The sequence below is a fragment of the Schistocerca nitens genome, chromosome 5 (assembly GCF_023898315.1).
Source record: "Schistocerca nitens isolate TAMUIC-IGC-003100 chromosome 5, iqSchNite1.1, whole genome shotgun sequence".
In the NCBI taxonomy this organism is placed as follows: Eukaryota; Metazoa; Arthropoda; class Insecta; order Orthoptera; family Acrididae; genus Schistocerca; species Schistocerca nitens.
In genome coordinates, this window is record NC_064618.1 from 737,226,462 (window position 1) to 737,247,501 (window position 21,040).

Here is a 21,040-nt window from a genome sequence, read left to right on the forward strand (position 1 = left end):
TGAGGGTTGACATTCCATGCTCCGATCTGTGGAATGCCAGTTTTGTTTCTCCTGATAACGACATCCTCCCAGCCAGAAGATCTGAATGGGGGACTATTTTACATTGGGATATTTTACCCAAGAGGATACCGCCATCATTTAAACATAAAGTATAGCTGCATGCCCTTGGGAAAAATTACAGCTGTAGTTTCCCTTGTATTCACCAAATTACACATTTACAAACAAAATATAATTATTCTAATGTATTAATACAATTGCCCTATACAGATTTAAGGTCAGTGCCTACTTAAAACAATATTTTGACAATGTTTTGATACTTTCTTCGGATCAAAACTCACTCCTACTATGTATTTAACATTGTTCCCAAGTTCGTCATTCGCACCAGTCCACTTCTAGCTCTCATCTCAATGCCCTTAACCACACCAGACACTATCTCACCAGAATAGTTGACAAATAATCATCCCTATTACCATCTTTTTCTTTCTTTCTCCCTTTCTTTGATCAACCCAGGCAACTTGCACTTTCAGTTTTTGATAACACCAATGACATCAGTTTCATCATCTAACACAATTTCCAAACTGGAAACACTGTCATATGTCACTTATAAGTTCTGTTTTACTCTTTTTTGGTAGTTTCTTTTATTTCTCCTGTTTCTGTTGTTCCTCTTGGTCATGCCCTCCACCCCTTGAAAAAAAGCAGCAAGAAAATGTTTTATCTTCCTACCACGACCCCTTCCAGTAGTAGTAGTAGTAGTAGTTGTTGTTGTTGTTTCCTCAAAGAGGGTAATAGATTAATCTTTAACTTGTTACAAAGTAATAAGAGAGAGAACCTAACTGAATAAAGATGGAAAAGGATATAAGCCATGCACTATACAAAATAACCATCCTAGCTTTTGCCTTAGGCCGTGTCCTACGTGAGCGACAGAAGCAAGCGACAGCACGTGACTGCTTCAGATGACAAAACACAACCACAGGTGTAGGTACGGAAGTGTCCTACGTGAGCGACATCTGCGTTGCTGCCTGCCTCCTGCTGCAACTGGCAATGTTTGAATTCATACGTGTTTGAATCTTGTCGTGGCATCATGTGCGGTAGAGAGCGACAGCCCCATATCTTCTCGTCAAAGCAGTGGAGCGGACGCGATGGCAGCTATGAATTACTTAACATCCGATTTTACGAAAATTATTCAATGAAAAAATTTGATTCTTCCGCATCTTATAGCTTGATATCTTTAAACGATAAAGGTCTGAATTTATTTTCATTAATCGTCATAGTTACTGGGCAGCACGAAATTGAGTACATGGCTGCACGAAATTTATGAATTTGCAGAGGTAAAAGCACAACCCGTAGACATTCCGTATAGTTCATGTAAGGCCATACATTATTGTGCTTGAAATGTAACCAATCTATCTTAATTGTATTTAAAGTTGAGACCGGTATGATATCTCTTTTCACTCTTGAGATATTGGTTGTTGTATCTGCTTCGGGAATCAAGAGGTCCTAAAAATCATCATATCTCATTAACGGTTCAAGATATCGAAACGAAGAATTTTGGAAATGACAGCACACAGAAAGGACTATTTTATCATATGACTAACACTCGATGTGTTTTTGTTAATGTGTGAGCAGAGCCAAAACAAGACTATCTATAACTTACACCGTGAGGTTTTGTCTCCATAAACAAAGGGAGAGAAACAGGTAAACGGGGTATCAAAGTGACCAGCATGAGGTCTAGTTTGGGATGAAAATATTTAACTGCTTGAAAGTAATCAGGGTAATTAATGAAAACTTAATTAATAAGCTGAAGAAAAATTAATATATTTCACGAAAAGCTGCTGCCAAGCTATGTAAATGAAGCGTCAAAAATTTCATCTGTTCAAGGCCTAGCTATTTTGCACATAAAAAGATACATTGGTGCAGTTTTTAAATGTCAAAAAGGCTTCCCCTGAATCAGGCAAATGAAGAGTCAGTAAGATCATGCTTTCTGATTAAAACTTGAAATTAAAAAATGAAAGAAATCAGTAAAATATTTTATGAAATGATTTGTGTAAAAGAAATAAGTAGAACAGAGAAACGTTCTACATGCCTCTGAATGATGCTCGAAATCATGAACAGAAAATGAGGTGCACCAAACGTTTCCCTAATATTTTTTATTTCATACCTTTAGACAAATCATTACACAAAACGTTTGACTTGCTTTTCAAAAATTTTGTAAGCTTTACTTTTACGGACTATTTAGAGTAATTGGAATGCTTGGCCTTAACAATGACTGCTGATGAATTACTTTCACAACATCAAATATCTGTAAAATTTCATGGTTCATTGTAATTAATTAGGAATTAAATGTGTGTGATATACTGGGATAGGTGTGAAGATCATGTTCTTTGGCAAGATCTTAAAAATATACTTAGCGTTGCAATGTAAACACTATACATAAAACTTAGTATACAGATTGTATCCGAGTCAGTAAAAAATATAAGAACGACCTGGTATTGATCCCATGGCCTTTTCCTACAATGTATTCACGAGCTGTAAACGCTACCCCTCCACCACACCTAGCTATTGCAATATGTTATCAATCTGTGTACTTATGTTTGTATTTAGCATAGTTAGTCACATCGTAGTCATTCCTCTGCATTTATTGGCTGTTTAAAGTTGTTGATCATGTAAAAAAAATGCTCCTCTGCTCATTCATGTGTATTCAAAGAATTTGTCTGGTGATCTTCATAGTTGATACTTAGGAAATTCTCCATGGAGATTGATCCCTATGTAAATTTCACCCACAGCATTCCTTTTTGCTTTATTTTCTTAAGTAAACCTAATTCTGTAGCCTTACTCTTCAGCTACAGTATTCTACAGGTTAGGGATGCCGTTTTATTGAAATGGCTGATTGGCTCTAAGCAGCCATCTTGTAGCGCGACATAGTCGCTCGCACACAGGACACCCAAGCTTTTCGCCCGATGCTGCTGCTTGTCGCTGGAGGACACGGCCGTAGTGATTTAAGGAAACCACAGGAAACAAAAATCAGCACAAATCTACATGAACACTCATCTGGTGTCTCAACTACTGTGCAATATCTGTCAGCGGTGTCTATGAAAGACAGACGTTATTTATTTAACAGTTTGGTAGAGAAATGCATTGTATTATTTCACATTGTAATTACATTATAATCTAATGCAGTGTGATAACTATCTATTACCAGGTTTCTCATCTGATTGTAAGTCAGGTTCTGTTCAGTGAAGTGATATGAAGGCCAGTCTGAAAAGTTTAATTATCTCCTTGAAAAAATAATTTATATAATTAAGTTTTTTTGTGTGCAAATAGATGTCTGCAGTCCTGATGCGCACTGAAATAAACCATGGCACAGTACCACATCATCTTGTTGGAGGGGCCAAAATAAAAGGGCAACCCACTGGTAAGATGGAGTATTGTGCAGTAATGTGCCTTTGGCAACAGCAGAAATGTAACAGCCATTCAGACCAACAGGGACGGCTAAAGAAGACATATGGATTGGTCTGACGCAGTTGCTACCTACAGCCTAAGTTAACATACGACATCAAGTTGCACAAGAACAGCATTTGCAGAATCCATGTTAATTTGTAAGGATAAGGTTTCTTCAGTTTTTTATAAAGTTCATAATGCACAGGCATGAAACTTGTTCTCTTATGTGACAAAAGACTGACATTAGCAATACAGGTCTATAGATATACATCGGTTTATCACCGTTTCTTCAAGACTGAAATGACCAGCACATTAGTTGATTTTCTAATCTGAAATCATTTATCAAATACAATCACCATATTCATGTGGTGATTGGAAGGAAGGACAGTAACACAACCATCTCCAACTTCAGATCAAATTTGGCATTGTGGCCTTTTTTGTATCAGCTGTTTCAATCCTAGTATGTTCAGCACGTGACTAGAACAGATGGTTTTAACTCCATTACTGAATTTAGCTAACCTTACAGCATCTTCAAATTTTGTTGACTTTCTCAAGAAAGATGATTCAAAAGTTTAAATGTCTATCTTTCAGTGTATGTTATGAAGGAAAGCAATAATTTATGAAGTTACAGAACATTTGTGAATATATGGATACATTTTAAGTCAGTAAAAGGTAATTTCATGTCATTCACACACAAAAACTTTTTTAGTTCAACCAAATAACTAGCAAACTAATTTACAGACACAAGCCATCGTCTTGCAAAAAAATATAAAAGTATTTCTGTTGCTAATTAGGAATGTACTACATACAAGATATCACATGATTTCATGATCTACTCTCTGTTAATACACTATACTAATAATCAAATAATGTAAAAATTGTAATGCAACCTTACATAGTTGATTTCAAAATTGAGTAACAATGACCAATACATACCTAGTTGCTGCAGTTTCAGCATCTTTTGTTGCCGTTACAAGAAGCGGGTGCATCTTGACAGTATCTAACATAGGCTGAAAATACCAGAAAGTATGTTTTAAATTCAGAACAAAGTTGCTATTACAACCAACGCCAGAATATAACGACACAAGCATAAAATTGAAAATCTCAGTTTGTAAGTTGATATATGTCTTTCAAATTTATTCTAGATTATATTGTAGGGATCAAACTAGCTTACAAAATTTAAAAAAATGAAATTATGGTGTGCTATAATGGCATTCCTATTCATCTAGAGTCTTACCAGCATGAATATTCATGCTCACTCACCACACTCACAGAGAAATGGGAAAGGGGAGGAGGGTTGTCGTGGGTGTGGGGGAGGAGGGGGTGAGGGGAGGGGAGAGAGAGACAGCAAAGAATGTGTACTATTCAGTACTAATTGTATGTTGTCTTTGAAGACTGGCATCATGTACTAATTTCTTTATAGCACCGATGACAAACGGCCATAAGGTGATGACTAGGACTAGGATTTTTAAGGGTAGGACACGAATTTTTTGGTAAGACTGACATGTTCCTTAAATACATACTAATGCTTGTTATGGAAAATCTAAAACTGTCAGCACCATGTAGGGGCACAGGTGCAAGCACACACACTTGCGCGTGCATCTGAGCAGGTATACAGTCTACCTGAACTTCCTTACAACATAAATGAATTAGTGAAATTTTTAAGCCATATTTATGCATATGTGCCCATTTCTCTCTGACAGAGCGTATTTTAGCAACTAAATGGTCATTTTTATTATACTTGCACTCTTTCAAGAAGTAAAGAACTTTTGTCATGCAATTTGTTTCTTCCGAGTTACATTTTTCAAACTTGCACATCTCATTTTGTTTCCTGGAAAATGACAAATATCTGCCTTCCTCCACTATTTCATTTGAATTCACGATATGAACTTCATCCTTACACAACAGTGAGTGTATAGCCTACAGTTCTATATGAGCAAGCACGCACTTAAGACATTCTGGGCCCCTGACTGCTGACAAGTATCTTACTGTGTTAATTCTCACTGAAGTCAGAAGTGTATGCAGTATAGTTCAGAAAAAATGCCAAAAGTTAACCAAAGTATTCAAGTAAAATCACAACAGTTCATATCTCAATATGATGTATCTTCAATTAATGGGGTAAAATACTGTACTGTATACCAAGAAGTCCCTTCCGTACAGCCCAGCCACCATGGTCATAGCATCTGCAGTGACAAGCAGTCCCCCTCGTAATATACCGAGGGTCTCAATGAAGCCTTCACTGACCGTAATTATCCTCCCGACCTTGTACAAATACAAATCTCCTGTGCCTTATCTTTCCAGTCTCCCACCACCTCTCCCATCATCCAGCCACAGAGGAGCTTTCCCCTCGTAACTCAGTACCACCCAGGACTGGAGCAACTGAATTACATTCTCTGCCATGGTTTCAATTACATCTCGTAATGCTCGAAATGAGAAATGGCCACTATCCTTCCCACCCCTCCCACAGTGGTATTCCACCATCCACCATACCTACACAATATACTCATCCACCATTACACAACCCTTGCTCCCAATCCCTTACCTCATGGCTCATACCCCTGTAATAGACCTAGATGCAAGACCTGTCCCATACATCCTCGCATCACCACCTATTCCAGTCCAGTCACCAACACCACCTATCCTATCAAAGGCAGGGCTACCTGTGAAGCCAGACATGTGGTCTACAAGCTAAGCTGCAACCACTGTGTCACATTCTATGTGCGCATGACAACCAACAAGCTGTCTGTCTGCACGAACGGCCACCGACATACTGTGGCCAAGAAACAAGTGGATCACCCTGTTGCTGAACATGCTGCCAAACATGATATCCTTCATACCAATGACTGCTTCAGAGCCTGTGCCCCATGGATCCTTCCCACCAACACCCCCCATGGATCCTTCCCACCAACACCAGCTTTTCTGAATTTCAGAGGTGGGAACTTTCCTTGCAATACATCCTACATTCCCATAACCCTCCTGGCCTCAACCTTTGTCAGTCACTGTCCTCACCCATCCAGCCCCAGCCCCTTCCCTGTTCCCATTCCAGCACTACACAGTCGTCATTCCACAACCACACTCTATCTTTCTATGTTTCTCCTTTTCTGCTGCTTCCGCCCCCCTCCCCACCTTTCCCCGGCCCACCACCTAATCTGCAGCACTTCACTCTCCGCCACCCCCACCATAGTATCCCCCCCCTCCCCGCCCCACCCTCCTCCTCATCCCCACCCAGTCGCCACTCCCCCCATGCACTGTTGCTGCTGCTCGCAGTGTGGCTTCAGTTGCCTGAGACTGCCGGCGAAGGCGCGCGTGTGTGTGTGTGTGTGTGTGTGTGTGTGTGTGTGTGTGTGTGTGTGTTAATGTAGGCCAATGGCCAAAAGCTTTAATCGTGAGTGTCTCTTTGTTGTGCGTATCTGTGACTCAGCATCTCCATTATATGGTGAGTAGCTACTTTCCTTCTCATAATACTGGTATTGTAAACTGAGTGATGTAAGAGTAATTACAGAGAAGTCATTTAATGTTCAGCAGCATGAGGCAACAGAAAAACACAAATTTGGAGTAAAAGGGATTTAAAGGGGAAAAACACTACAGAAAATTGTGGTAGGGCAGTCCCACCATTCTTATTCACGATTCTAAGAAGAACTATTTACAGCTTTCCTCTGTGCTGAAATTCCCTGGAGTAAAATGAACCACCTAAAATTTTGCAAATTCTTAGAAAAATAAACAGGGAAATCTCTTCCTGATTATTCAACATTAAGAAATGACTGTGGGATTCAAAGTGGTGAAAAAAAATTGCAAGGAATCAGACAATGGGTTGCAAATAAAAAAATAAGGCCCCCAAACAATGAGTCCACAGACCCCATCGGAAGATACACTACAAATGGCATTGTGGGGACTTCGGGAAAAGATAGAAAGGGCGAAAAGTTATTATAAACCGTAAACATTTAGAAAAATGTATAGTTTTCTACCATTAGTAAACTGTTCAATAAATCTATGAGTGTTATATGGCCTGAAGGCATTAACAATGACAATAATGTATGCTGCCCCTTGTACGGTAAAAGCTGACAATTCACTAAGAGCATTGGACAATAATATGGTGCATATGACCTTTTTTAGCTCATGCCTTAGACAGAGCTGCAGATGAGACAAATTGTAAATCCAGTGATGTCAAAAAGGTTAATTAAAAGTCCCTTTACGTGTTGCAGCAATTTAGTTATTAGCTCAGGGCATTTCCTTGCCACCCCTGCCCAATCTGACAAGATGGGGGTCTCGGACTGATGTCTGCAGTTACTACTGGAAGAACTTCAACACTATGAAAAGCACCATTGATTCATCTGATAGTAGTGAAACTGGTTTAACTGGATTAGCCCAATAATTAATGTCCAATGCTTATGTTTCAAGCAAACTTTTGTACATAAAGTCAATTTTTTAATTTATTCCTGTTGCCGTAACCGCTTAGGAGTAATCAAAAGTGCGATCAGTGAAGCACATAGAACAAGTGGAAAAAAAAATCACCATCTGAAGATGGCCATTATAGACCAAAACTGTCAGTCTGATGACATGAAAATTTGTGGCCATAGATGTGAAATAAAGGAAACTTATTCTATATTTGGGTCACTGTTCAATTCGTGAACATGTTGCAGCTTGTGAAGTGAAAAAATGTGTATAAATTAGAAGCTCTTTCTGGTAAAGTGGGAAAAGAAGTGTCAAAGAAACAGAAAAAATTTAAAAAATACAAGGTGCTATCGAAAATTTTTGGGACTGGTGCTGCCATATGTTGAAAACCTTACCTTTGGACTAATGGTCACCACCACCCTTGAAGTAGTTCCCATCCACACGTACACACACCGGTCCCAGTGCTTCTGCCACTGCTCAAACATTTTGTGGAAGTCCTGTTTTTTGAGGGTGTCTATCACCGCCAGCGATGCTTCTTGAACCCTATCTAGAGTGTCGAACCGACAACCTTTCAACCTGAGTTTTAGTTTTGGGAATAGTGCTAAGTCACAAGGTGCCAAATCTGGCGAGTACGGTGGGTGGGTACAACCGCCATGTTTTTTGCCAAAAAGGTCATGGTGAGCAAGGACATGTGACAGGGCGCGTTGTCGTGATGCAGCAGCCAGTTCCCTTGACGCCAAAGTTCGGGCTGTTGTCGTCACACATTTTCACGGAACCATCACAAAACATCACAGTAGTACGCAGAATTCAATGTTTGGTTGGGTGGGATGAATTCTTTGTGCACAATTACCTTGGTAAAACGATGATCATGTCCTTCACTTTGCTATTCACCCATCTTGCTTTCTTTGGGTCTTGGAGAGCCCGGGCTCTTCCACTGAGTCATAACCGTAAATCCAGCTCTCATCATCGGTGATAACCTGAGACAAGAAGGTTGGATCATCAGATGCGGTCTGATGAAGGTTTGTTCACATTTTAACACGCTGTGCCTTCTGATCGGCAGTCAAGATCCCTGGCACAAATTGTGCAGTGACACGATGCATGCCCAATTCATCAGTCAACATTCATTGACATGTCCCATAACCAATACCCAATTCATCTCAAGGTCTTTAATGGTTTGAAATTAATCAACACAAACCAACTGTCGTTTGGCAACAATGTCTGGTGTAGTGCGGCTAACGAGCCTTCCAGTGTGAGCATCATCATTGATGTTTGTATGGCTGGCCCTGAACTGAGCATGCCACTCAAACACACATGTGTATGGCTCATGCTCTGTCCCCCAAACACTTGTTGAATCATTGCAAGGGTCTCCGCAGCACTTTTCCCGAGATTCGCACAGAGTTTGGTACAACGCGCCGTTCTGTTCGCGGATCCATCGTAAAATTGCCACACCAAACACAGAGTAATACGGAAATCACTGTGGACATGCAACACGTCGTCCCAGCTGAATGCCACTCCTGTTCTTTATTTACATAAATGATATGCCCTCTAGTCTATCCATATATCCCAATCCCGCTCCAGCTACTGCCGGGTCTGGGTGCTGACGAGTCCTCTCCATTTGGCTTTTCCTCCCACCACTTTTCTTCCTCAACTTGTTGCCAGGTCACACCTCTCCTTTCCACAGATATTCTCACTCCTGTTTTCCACCACGTTTTTGGGCACCCTCTAGGTCTTTTTCCATCCATCTTTAGTTCTTCAATAATTTTGGGGAGTCTGTGTCCACACATACTCTTAACATGCCTGTACCATCTTAATCTGTTTTTCTTTTTATTATTATTTTTCCCCCTCTCATACTTTCTTGTTTAAGGTCCTTTCTAATATCTACACTCCTTACTCTGTCCATTCTTGTTTTTCCCTTAACTGCTGTGAGAAATTTCATTTCCCCTGCTTGCAGTCTGCTCTATTCTCTTTCTGTCATTGTCCATGTTTGTCCTCCATAAGTGACAATGACTCCTAGTATTACAGGTAATTCTAAAATACTTCTGTTTGCTGATGACACTAGCTTGGTACTAAAGGATGTTGTGTGCAACACTGACTCAGTTTCAAATAGTGATAGTGCAGTTCACGTCTCAAGTTCATAGCTTGTAGAAAATAAACCAACACTAAATCACAGTAAGACTCAGTTTTTAGTTTCTAACACACAGTTCAACAAAACCGGACATCTTAATTTTACAGAATGGGCATATGATTAGTGAAACTTAACAGTTCAAATTTCTAGGTATTCAGATAGTAAACTGTTGTGGAAAGCCCACATTCAGGATCTCGTTCAAAGACTTAATGCCATTTTTACTATTTGAATACTATCCGAGGTAAGTGCTTGTTCGTCACAAAAATTAGTCACTTTGCCTATTTTCATTCGCTTATGTCATATGATATTATACTTTGGAGTAACTCTTCCCATTCTCAAAGGATATTCTTGGTTCAGAAACAGGCAGTTCGGGCAATAAGTGGCATAAGTTCACGAACCACTTGTCAACCACTGTTCACTAGCCTCAGTATTCCGACATTTGCCTCTCAATATATACTTTCTTTACTATCGTTTCTTGTTAACAATATCAGCTTATTCCCAAGAATTAGCAGCTTTCACTCAGTTAATACTAGACAGAAATCCAATCCGCATTTCAATCACAGTTCCTTAACTCTTAAGCAGAAAGGTGTGCAATGTATAGCTACATCCATTTTCAATATGCTACCACAAGAATTCAAAAATCTTAGCAGCAACCCACAAGTTTTCAAATCAAAACTGAAGAGCTTCCTCATTAGTCACTCATATTCTATCGAGGAGTTCCTTGAAAAATTAAGCTGATTCATGTGTTATATTGCTGATTGTGTTTACTTAAACTTATGGCTCGACTCTTTTTTGTGTTCATAAACATTTCATTTTATCTGTTGTTACTTTTATGTTGTAATTTCATGTACTGACACGTTCAGTGACCTTTGAGATTTGCTCCCCAATTTGGTCCTACAGAACTAGAAGTGTAAACAAAATAAATAAATACAATACAAAATTTCTGTGTCCATCTCTTTCCTCCCTTTGTCATCCCTTCCTTCCCCAAGTCCTATACTGCCTCGTTACTAGACCATCAGTGCAAAATCAATTAGCACCAGCAGTCCCAGAATAGGATTGTACATTGGTTTGGGCACAGGACAGCTAGGAGACAAAGAAAAGTTGTCTTCTGGTGCACTTATATTGGAAACTGTAAAGAACCCAATGGCGCCAGCATGGAATAATAACAACTTTATGAAAAGGATAGTTGCTACTCACCACATAGCGGAGATGCTGAGTCACAGATTGGTGCAACAAAAGACTGTCAAGCAAAGCTTTTGGCCAAACAGGCCTTCATCAAAATTGACACACACACACACACACACACACACACACACACACACACACACACAAAATAAGCTTTGTTTGAAAGTCTTTTTGTTGTGCCTATCTGTGACTCAGCATCTCCGCTATATAGTGAGTAGCAACTATCCTTTTAATAGTACTTACTGGAAATATATCTCAAGTGGTTGCCTTGAGTCTAATGCTCAGCAAGATTAACTTTTTCCATCCATTATTTCCAGTTTTACTTTCAGCATTAACTAAACAAACGCAATCTCATAAATTCTCCCTTTTTCCGTGAGCTTTTCTTTAAATAATTGTTGTTACAACCTTCCCCCACTCTTGTTTATTACCACTTTCTTCCAGTTTTTATCAGCTAAAGCATAATAAATTATAACAGAAATAGTTAAGAAGATTACCTTGATAGTATGACTGAAAACAACAAGATTATCACGCTGGCTGTATTGGCTGCGTAGGTATCCGAGAAAATTGCAAGGGTACATCCCATATAATCGGTGGAAGAGGAAATACAGGCTAATTTGTAGGTGCAACAAATGTTCTGCAGGAAGTTTGTTGGGATTATTTGTGTTCCAAGCTGCCAATCGGCTGAAATATACAAACATAATTCTCTCTTACAAAATACAAAAACTCAAAATTCCATATGATTAACTAAAGTCTCAACCAAGACTAATCTATCTGTAAACAAAGTATTTTTTATGGTAAACTATTCTTACTTCCAAAAATCAGTGCCATCAAAGGAGTAAAGGCAAGCACTCACCATAAAATTCAGTATAAAACCAACACTAAAAAATCTTTACTAAGCTTTTTGGCAAAACTTGTGCACACACCTCTACAATATTTGCAATGCTGCACCCTGACTTTGGTGAAGTGTGGGTGAAAGGAACGAGGGGAGCAAAGGGGTGAAAAAGGAAAAGTGATTGTTAGGGAGGGATATATAGAAAGGGAAAAGGATAGGAATATGGCACTAGTGAGCTCACTCTAGTGCAGGCTGGGCACATTGCATTTGACACAATGACCTGGAGCAGTGGTTTAGGGAAGAACTGGGTGTGTTGGACAAGTAAGATAGGACAGGAGAAGAGTAGAGGGAACAGTGTGGGTGCAGCTTAATGGATAGTTGCACTGATCTAAAGTGTAGCTGCGTGTGTGCGTGGGGGGAGGGGGTCGGGGTGGGGTAGACAAGGGAACAGAGTTGAAGGCGGCTGTAGAACTGAGGTGTCAGGGCAACGGTGCTGAGTCAATGGAAGTGTTACTGAAACAATTCCCATCCATGCAACTCAGAGTAGCTAATACTGGAGACAGGTGGGTGGAAGAAGGATCCAGATAGCACAGATGCGAAGCAGTTGTTTAAGTCACACTTAAATACAGTTATGGCATGGAATACGAAAAAAATGAAAATTAGCTGAAAAAGTCCTAGAAGTTATTTACTGGTAATGTGCCTGGCCAACACAAATAAGAACAATGGAGGAGCCATCCACAGCAGCAACTGAATGTGAGTTAATAGTCCTACACATGGATGTTAAAAATACTTAATTAAAAACCCAGAAATGGACACACAGTCAAAATTATACACTTATGATATTAGTAATTATGGTTAGCTTTAACACTGAGCTAAAAAAGAATGAACCAGCCATTCTACAATAAATTAAAGTAACCTACCCAGCAACTTTAGCAGGAATCCTGACAACAAATGAAATTTCATAACCTTTCCTTCAAATGTCTCAAAGTTATCTAAAACAATACTTCAATTATTAACAAGAAAAACTGCTCCCTTCTTGTCAGAATATAAAATTCAATCACGTAAATGTCGTACACCAAAAGTGATACTCCGTAGGTGTCACATATTTGTGAGTTCTCCATATCAAAGGACATGCCTGTTTGCCAGATGACAGTGCCCAGTTATCAGCAGTGTTAAAGACCCCTCTTTTCATCAGTGACAAATGATATCTGCCATGGCAAAACAGTGGCTTCAACAACCTTTTTTTGTTCTTTTGTACCTTTAGCGACAGTCTCCTGCTGACTCATAACTCACCTCCTAAACAGCAAATTAAAAGTACTCAAAGGGGCAGTACATGGTAGTACCTCATTTTTATTGGACTCTTCTCTTAATAAAATTTTCTCGGGCTTCCAGCCGCATCAGGTGGTTACAATCACACGAGGTTTCGACCGAGCTCTCCTCAGTCATTGTCAAGTGGTAATACTGACTGCTGTGTTGCCATGGCTGCGTCGTTATATAGCCGCACTGCTGGTTGTGACATCCCTAGTGCTCTCTTCCTCGCCATATATGTTTTCATCCTGCGTCCGTTGTGCCTATTTTAACCTCGCGATAGCTGGGTCCCAGGCTGTGCTGAGCTGCAAACCGCCGTCTTTGTTGATAGTGTTTTCAGAGGTTTTTATTTTAATAGCTTCTTTTATGACGCTATCCCAGAATCCCTTCGTCCTCCTAACACAGATGTTTCGTCGAATAAAATTCGGTGCCCATTTTCTAAGGCGTGTTCTGCCACGGCTGATTTTTCTGGATAGCGTAGGCATAAGCACTTCTCGTGTTCTGTCTGACGCTCCACAGTGTGTACTGTTTGGCCGATACAGTAACAGCCACACTGACATGGTATCTTGAACATTCCAGGCGTTCTAAGCCCAAGATTGTCCTTCACAGGTCCCATGTGCTGTCGAATTTTTATTGGGGGCGTGAACACCGATAAAATGTTATAGCACTTCAGGAGCCGGCTAATCTTTCCTGACACTGTACCACAGAAAGGCAAAAACAGAAGTTTCTTGCTTTCTTCTTCGGTGGTGTTCTCTTCTCTGTTGGTGTGTTTCTTGCGTGTCACACCAGATATAGCCTGTGACACCTGTCTGTGGATGTACCTGTTTTCCTGGAACTCTTATCAGAGGTGGCTCAGTTCTAGTGGTAGACTTTCAGCAGCTGAGATGACTTTAGCACAATGGGCGAGGGTATTCAGAACGTCACGTTTTTGTGCCGGATGGTGGTGGCTGAGAGCGTGCAGATACCAATCTGTGAGTGTCGGTTTGTGGGACTGTTTAAGCACATGTTGGCATCGTCGTATTTCCTACATGGCAGTCAGTATTTCGACCAGTTGGACAGCATGGCTATGGGAAACCCATTAGCTCCATCCATAGCCAACCTTTTTAAGGAAAAATTTGAAGACATTGCCTTGGACACGGCTCCAGCTAAGCCAAGTTGCTTTTATTGTTACGTCAACGACACCTTTATCATCTGGCCCCATGGTCGTGAAAAACTGGGAGAATTCTTAGAACACCTGAACAGCATTCATGGCCACATCAAGTTTACGATGGAAGTTGAGACAGATGGCACACTACCCTTAATTCACGTTCTCATTAAACAGAAAACTCAGCCACAGTGTCTACAGGAAACCGACACACACAGATCGGTATCTGCATGCTCTCAGCCACCACCATCCGGCACAAAAACGTGGCGTTCTGAATACCCTCGTCCATTGTGCTAATGTCGTCTCAGACGCTGAAAATCTGCCACTAGAACTGAGCCACCTCCGAAAACTCTTCCGGGAAAACTGGTACAGCCACAGACAGGTGTCACAGGTTATATCTGGTGTGACACGCAAGAAACACACCAACAAAGAAGAGAACACCACCGAAGAAGCACGAAAACCTGTGTTTTTGACTTTGTGTGGTACAGTGTCAGGAAATATTAGCTGGCTCCTGAAGAGATACAACAATTTATCGGTGTTCAGGCCCCCAGCAAAAATTCGACAGCTCACGAGGCCTGTGAAGGACGATCTAGGGCCTACAACGCCTGGAGTGTACAAGATACCATGTCAGTGTGGCTGTTACTACATCGGCCAAACAGTACGCACTGTGGAGCAACGCTGGATAGAGCACAATATGTGCTTACGCCTAAGTTATCCAGAAAAATCAGCCATGGTAGAATGCGCCTTAGAAAATGGACACCGAATTCTATTCGACGAAACATCGGTCATAATGAGGACGAAGGGATTCTGGGATAGCATCCTAAAAGCAGCTATTGACGTAAAAACCTCTGAAAACACCATCAATAAGGACGGTGGTTTGCAGCTCAGCACAGCCTGGGACCTGGCCATTGCGGTGTTAAATGGGCGCAATGGACGCGGGATGAAAACATCACCGTATATGTCAAGGAAGAGAGCACTAGTGACGTCACAACCAGCAGAGCGGCTATATAACAATGCGGCCATGGTGACACAGCAGTCAGTCTTACCACTTGACAATGACTGAGAGAAGCTCAGTTGAAAGCTCGTGGGATTTTAACCACCTGACGCGGCTGGAAGCCTGAGAAAATTTTATTAATTCATATTGCCACGAAACCATGCATTCATACATGACTCTTCTCTTGCTACTGTGTCAGCTTGCTCATTTCCCTGCATTCCCATGTGGACCAGTATTCACCATCTTAACGATACTTATTTCCCTTGACACTGTGGTAAGTGAAGTATCTCGCATATGTATTATCCTTGAAGAATCAAGTTTGCCATGATCACAAGTAATTCTTTTCATTACAATTACTGGTTTCCACAGATATATGCTGTCATCATCAGATTTTTTAACATTGTTAGATGTATGTGCTTTTAAAACATTGAAAGTCACAGAGATGTTGCATCAACTTTCAATAAAAAGTGGCAGGGAACACCAGCATGCCACAAATAAAATACCATACAATTAAAATGTACAACATGTTGTGCTGATGCCCCAGAACACTCTAATCACTTTGACACAATGTCAAACATATCTCTCTTGTATGTTTTGCACTACTTTGTTTGCTGGGTACATTTTCTGGCTGATCTGCAAGGCAATCGGGGGAATCAGAGCAGACAAATAAGTTATTCCATCAATTACACTTAATATGCTCCTCTGCCTTTAGGACTACATATAGTGTTCTATAAATTCATCTGGAAGTCTAATCCAAAACAGACTGTTGCGGAAACTACTGAGCAGCTTACAGTATGACATCTCATAACCACTTATGTAAATAAATTTTTGTGCACATCTTAAAATTTGCAGAAGCATCAATTAAAAATAGAAGATTATGCTTGTACTCTGTCAAATTTAAAAAGTTTTAGTCTCACTGCTAACCAAGGAGTATACTTACTCCAACAATGTGTTAAGACAATCAGGTCCACCACAATGAGTTCTGTAAGTTACTCCTTTGCATCAATGCCAAATAGTCATGTTGCTCTTCTTCAATTTACATTCATTTGTTTGGCTAATGGTAGGAAGAAGAAAAGTCCAGTAACTGGAGGACTGACCTGATCTTATATGCATGTCACAACATGAGGAACTAACTTCCTCATGGTTGTTAAGGGTCTTAGCACACAGACTTGGTACAGGGCTTGTTCTAAAGGCTCCTGCTACTAATTCCTCTGGAAACAACAAATTCTTCAGATCACTTGGCTCCTGGTTCTGTGTCGAGGGACTTCAGAGATTCTGTGACAAGCCAGGCTGTAACTTCCTAGACGCGTGCCATATGGCTGAGAACTGTAGACCACCCCTAAATAAATTAGGTGTGCACTACATATTAGAGGCTGCTACCAAGGTAGCTGAGTGGGGAGCAGACAAGGTGGTTTAAAAAAATAAAAAGAGAATATCAGTTTATGAGAATATCACTGTATGATCCATAGAAATACCCCCTATAGGTGAGAGTATCAAAAATTCTAGTGAGTAACTGGCGAAGCAGCCACACCAAAGTGCCACAGTTTGAAGCACTCATTTAGCAGTAGAGCTTGTAGAATACTAGGTCCTAAATGCTGGTTGAAATCCAGAATTTATAGTAGTGAGAATTTTGGGGAAAATTATCTGTACATAAAAAGGATACGCTAATAGGAAATGGAGGTGGTTTAGTCATCCCAGCAGACAAATTCAAATCCACCAAGACAGAAATGAAATGTGAAAAACTACTTAGGCAAGACTCGGTATCAATGGTGGACATAACTTGTAATTTGATCCTTCTAGGAACCACCAGACTCAACCTCAAACAGAACCAAAATTTTTAAGAGAAAACCTCAGTCTACAAATGTGGAAATGTCCCCATCATACTATCATCAAAGGAGACTTTAGTAACACATTAATTTGGAAAATTACAGTTTAGAGCTACCTACAATACATAGTTCAGAACCACATTAATGGTGAATATATACTGGCTCTAATGGCGACAAATAGATTTGATCTCTGATGTCCACATTGAAACTGATATCAGGACTCATGAGGCAGTTGTAGCAACAATCATTACTGAGATATAAATGGCAACTAAAACAGGTATAATGATTCACATATTCAGCCAACTAGAGAAAGAGGCAGTAGTGTGTCAAGTCTCAATAAGGAATAATGAACATTTAGCTATGAACACAAGCATATTGAAGGACTGTAGCTTAAGTTTAAAAGAATACTGAAAATTCACTGGACAGATATGTACCAAATGGAACAGATAATGATGCACGGGGACTCTCCATGATATACAATCACTGGAAAGAAACTTCTAAAGAAACCACAACCGCTGCACAGGAGATGTGAAACCAAGCATAGTGCTAATCTAGAGTGATGTTGAATGAAACACATTAGGCTGTCAAGAGAGCCATTCAAGAAGCCTTCAATAACTACTGTAGCAGAATATTATCAAAGAAGCTATCACAAACCCTAACAACTTCTGCTCATTTGTAAAAGCCGTCAGTAGCACAAATGTTAGTGTTTATACAGAGAAGGATGACAGAGGAACTGAAATTTATGAAGCAAAGCAAACACAAATATGTTTTACTTCAATTTTTAAATATTCCTTTACAAACTACAACCCACAAATACTACCCCAGTTTAACTCTCACACACTGCAAAGATGAGTAACAAAGTTATCACTTCTGGTTGTGTCGTGAAACAACCAAAAATCGGTGAAACTGAACATAGTTCAAGGGCCCGGTGAAACCCTTATCAGTATGCATAATTTGTAGCTGACTTAGTCCCTCCTGTAAGCATAACATACCACTGAACATGAACCAGTAGCTGCAAGCAAGCACAGATTGCAACTGTTACGAGAAAGGTAGCAGAAGTGATCCACAAAATTACTATCTAGTATATTGACAATATGTTTTAGAATCTTCTAACATATTCTGAGCTCAAACATAATACCAAACAGAATGACCTCTACACTAACTAACATGGATTTCAAAATGTCAGTCCTAGAAAACCCAACATGTGAAAGCCATGGAGCAATAAAGTTCATTCCTTGTCACATATATGTACACTATCAAAAGTAACAATCGGGTGGGATATCAAGTAAAAATCTGCAACTGGAATGAATATTTCTTGGCAGGGAGGACATGAATGTTGTTGCCCCATATAAGTATGTTGGTACATTGCTGTTTGTGTTTCATCATACAAATATTGTATGATTTTGCGACTGGTTGCTGTATATTTAGTAATTTTATGGTTTACAGTTGCTGCACAACTTGGGAACCACATGGAGCCCACCACTCATAAGTTTCTGCCGAGCCAGGCATGTGCAACATTTCATGATTACAAGACGCTGAAAATATAGCTGGTGACTACCTGCCAACACATCATATTTAATAAACGATGCATAGTAACAAATTTACTCCAAGATACGTTAAAATAGGTTTTAATAACAAGTGCACTAATGAATGTATGTTTCATTAAAAATGTAAGTGTGAAATGATTATTACATGAAGTGAAATTAGGAAGTTATTCATCGAGAATGAAGTCATTTACAAGACTCTTTTTCGTCTGCATTTTGAACTTTCAAGAGTTGTGTCTCCATTAATTTTTGATTATTTGTGTAGAAATATTAGATTTGCTGTTGAAAAGATTGCAACTAAAACTCAAATTAGGCACAATAACAGATTAGATTAGATTAGATTAATACTTGTTCCATAGATCATGAATACGACACTTCGTAATGATGTGGAACATCTCGGTTAATAAAAGATGTCTGTACAAGATATTACATTACACAAACTATTGCATGACACTAATGTTTAAGTTGTGTTCCCCCCCCCCCCCCCCCCCCTTAATTTATATCTAAAAATTCAGCCAATGAGTAGAAGGAGTTGTCATCTAGAAATTCTTTTAACTTATTTTTAAATGTTAGTTGGCTATCTGTCAGGCTTTTGATGCTGTTTGGTAGGTGACCAAAGACTTTTGTGGCAGCATAATTTACCCCTTTCTGTGCCAAAGTCAGATTTAACCCTGCATAGTGAAGATCATCCTTTCTCCTGGTGTTATAGCTATGCACACTGCTATTACTTTTGAACTGGGCTGGATTATTAACAACAAATTTCAAAAGTGAATATATATACTGTGAGGATCCCTAGATCCTTAAATAGATGTCTGCAGGATGACCGTGGGTGGGCTCCAGCAATTATTCTGATTACACATTTTTGAGCAATGAATACTGTTCTACTCAACGATGAATTACCCCAGAATATTATGCCATATGAAAGTAGGCATAGTAAGCTAATTTACTGAGATTCTTATCACCAAAATTTGCAATAACCCTAATAGCATGCGCAGCTGAACTCAGACGTTTCAGTAGACCATCAATGTGTTGCTTCCAGTTTAACCTCTCATCAATGGACACACCTAAAAATTTTGAAAATTCTACCTTAGCTACAGACTTCTGTTCAAAGTCTATATTTATTACTGGAGTTGTGCCATTTACTGTACGGAACTGTATATACTGTGTTTTATCAAAATTTAAAGATAGTCCGTTTGCCGAGACAGAAAATCATTAAGTGGTTCTCTGCAAACTTCAGCACTTAATTGGGCAACCTATACGACCAGCCCAGTAAGTAAATTGGACTGTAATTTTTATCCAAGAGTGGTAGACTTGACTGACATAGGTTTTAGCACAGATGAACAACAGTTGCTTAACAAGGGTTTGAAGAATAACGTGCATAGCAGGTTCAATAAAGATACAGTAAAAGACACATTAGTCCATGCACAGTTTGCGTTAAATAGTTTAAAGGTTAATAAAGTTGAAGTTTTAGCTGCTTTATACTGCCTCACGTGTAGTGGGACTGGTAATTTCTGTGCTGCGCCGCTAAGCGCCTATATATTTACTCAGATCCGCAGTGCACTATAATTCACTTCCGGTGCTTCAAGGTCACCGATAAGGCTCGGTGACCGGATTTTGCGGTTAAGATAGCTGGACTTGGAGCTGTCACATGGCAGCAGTGTGTCACTTTACAGTCAGTCAATATTACTTACCTTAATAAAACGTGTTATTAATGATATTATCTTTGTTTATTAATGATATTATCTTTGTTTAAAGAAAGAGCTACACACTGATCCTGCCAAAAGCCAAGAAGCAATTCTTTTTGGTGTTGTAGCTCTCTGGGGCACTCTGGGATGATCTCTGTGAGAGGCACCCCTGTGATCACTTCACAGTTATTAAATAAGTTATTAAAATCTTTTTTACTTAAAGAAGACGTGACCTTGATGCTGATCAGTTAGGTACACTGATCGACGCACGCGCGGGTCTCTAGTTTTACAGAGACCCGCATGCGCTATAATAGGTAATGTTTGTGCTGCTACAGCATTAGGGTGGTTACTTGTTGTAGGTGTGGGGATGGTGGGTGGGCTTCACGTTCAAGTACGTTTTAGCTGCTGTAGGTTGAATTTTGCAGCCCACATTATAAATAGTGGACATGAACTTCCTCGAATTGAGACGCATGTGAGGTTATTACATAGAGCGGAAAAGGGAAATTATTTTGATTTGCTAGAGGATACGGAGATCTTTTGTCATCATAGATCAGCTAGCATGTGCCT

At 39.8% G+C, this 21,040-nt stretch overlaps 1 protein-coding gene across 1 annotated transcript in view; it reads right to left on the reverse strand.

Moving 5' to 3' along the window:
- Window positions 1–21,040, reverse strand: part of LOC126260822 (hamartin) — a gene marked incomplete in the record, with an annotated part of 282,514 nt that overhangs the window by 190,133 nt on the left and 71,341 nt on the right. The window contains 2 exon segments of the mRNA XM_049958206.1: window positions 4,375–4,448; window positions 11,635–11,821. Coding sequence (XP_049814163.1) covers window positions 4,375–4,448; window positions 11,635–11,821 — 261 coding nt within the window.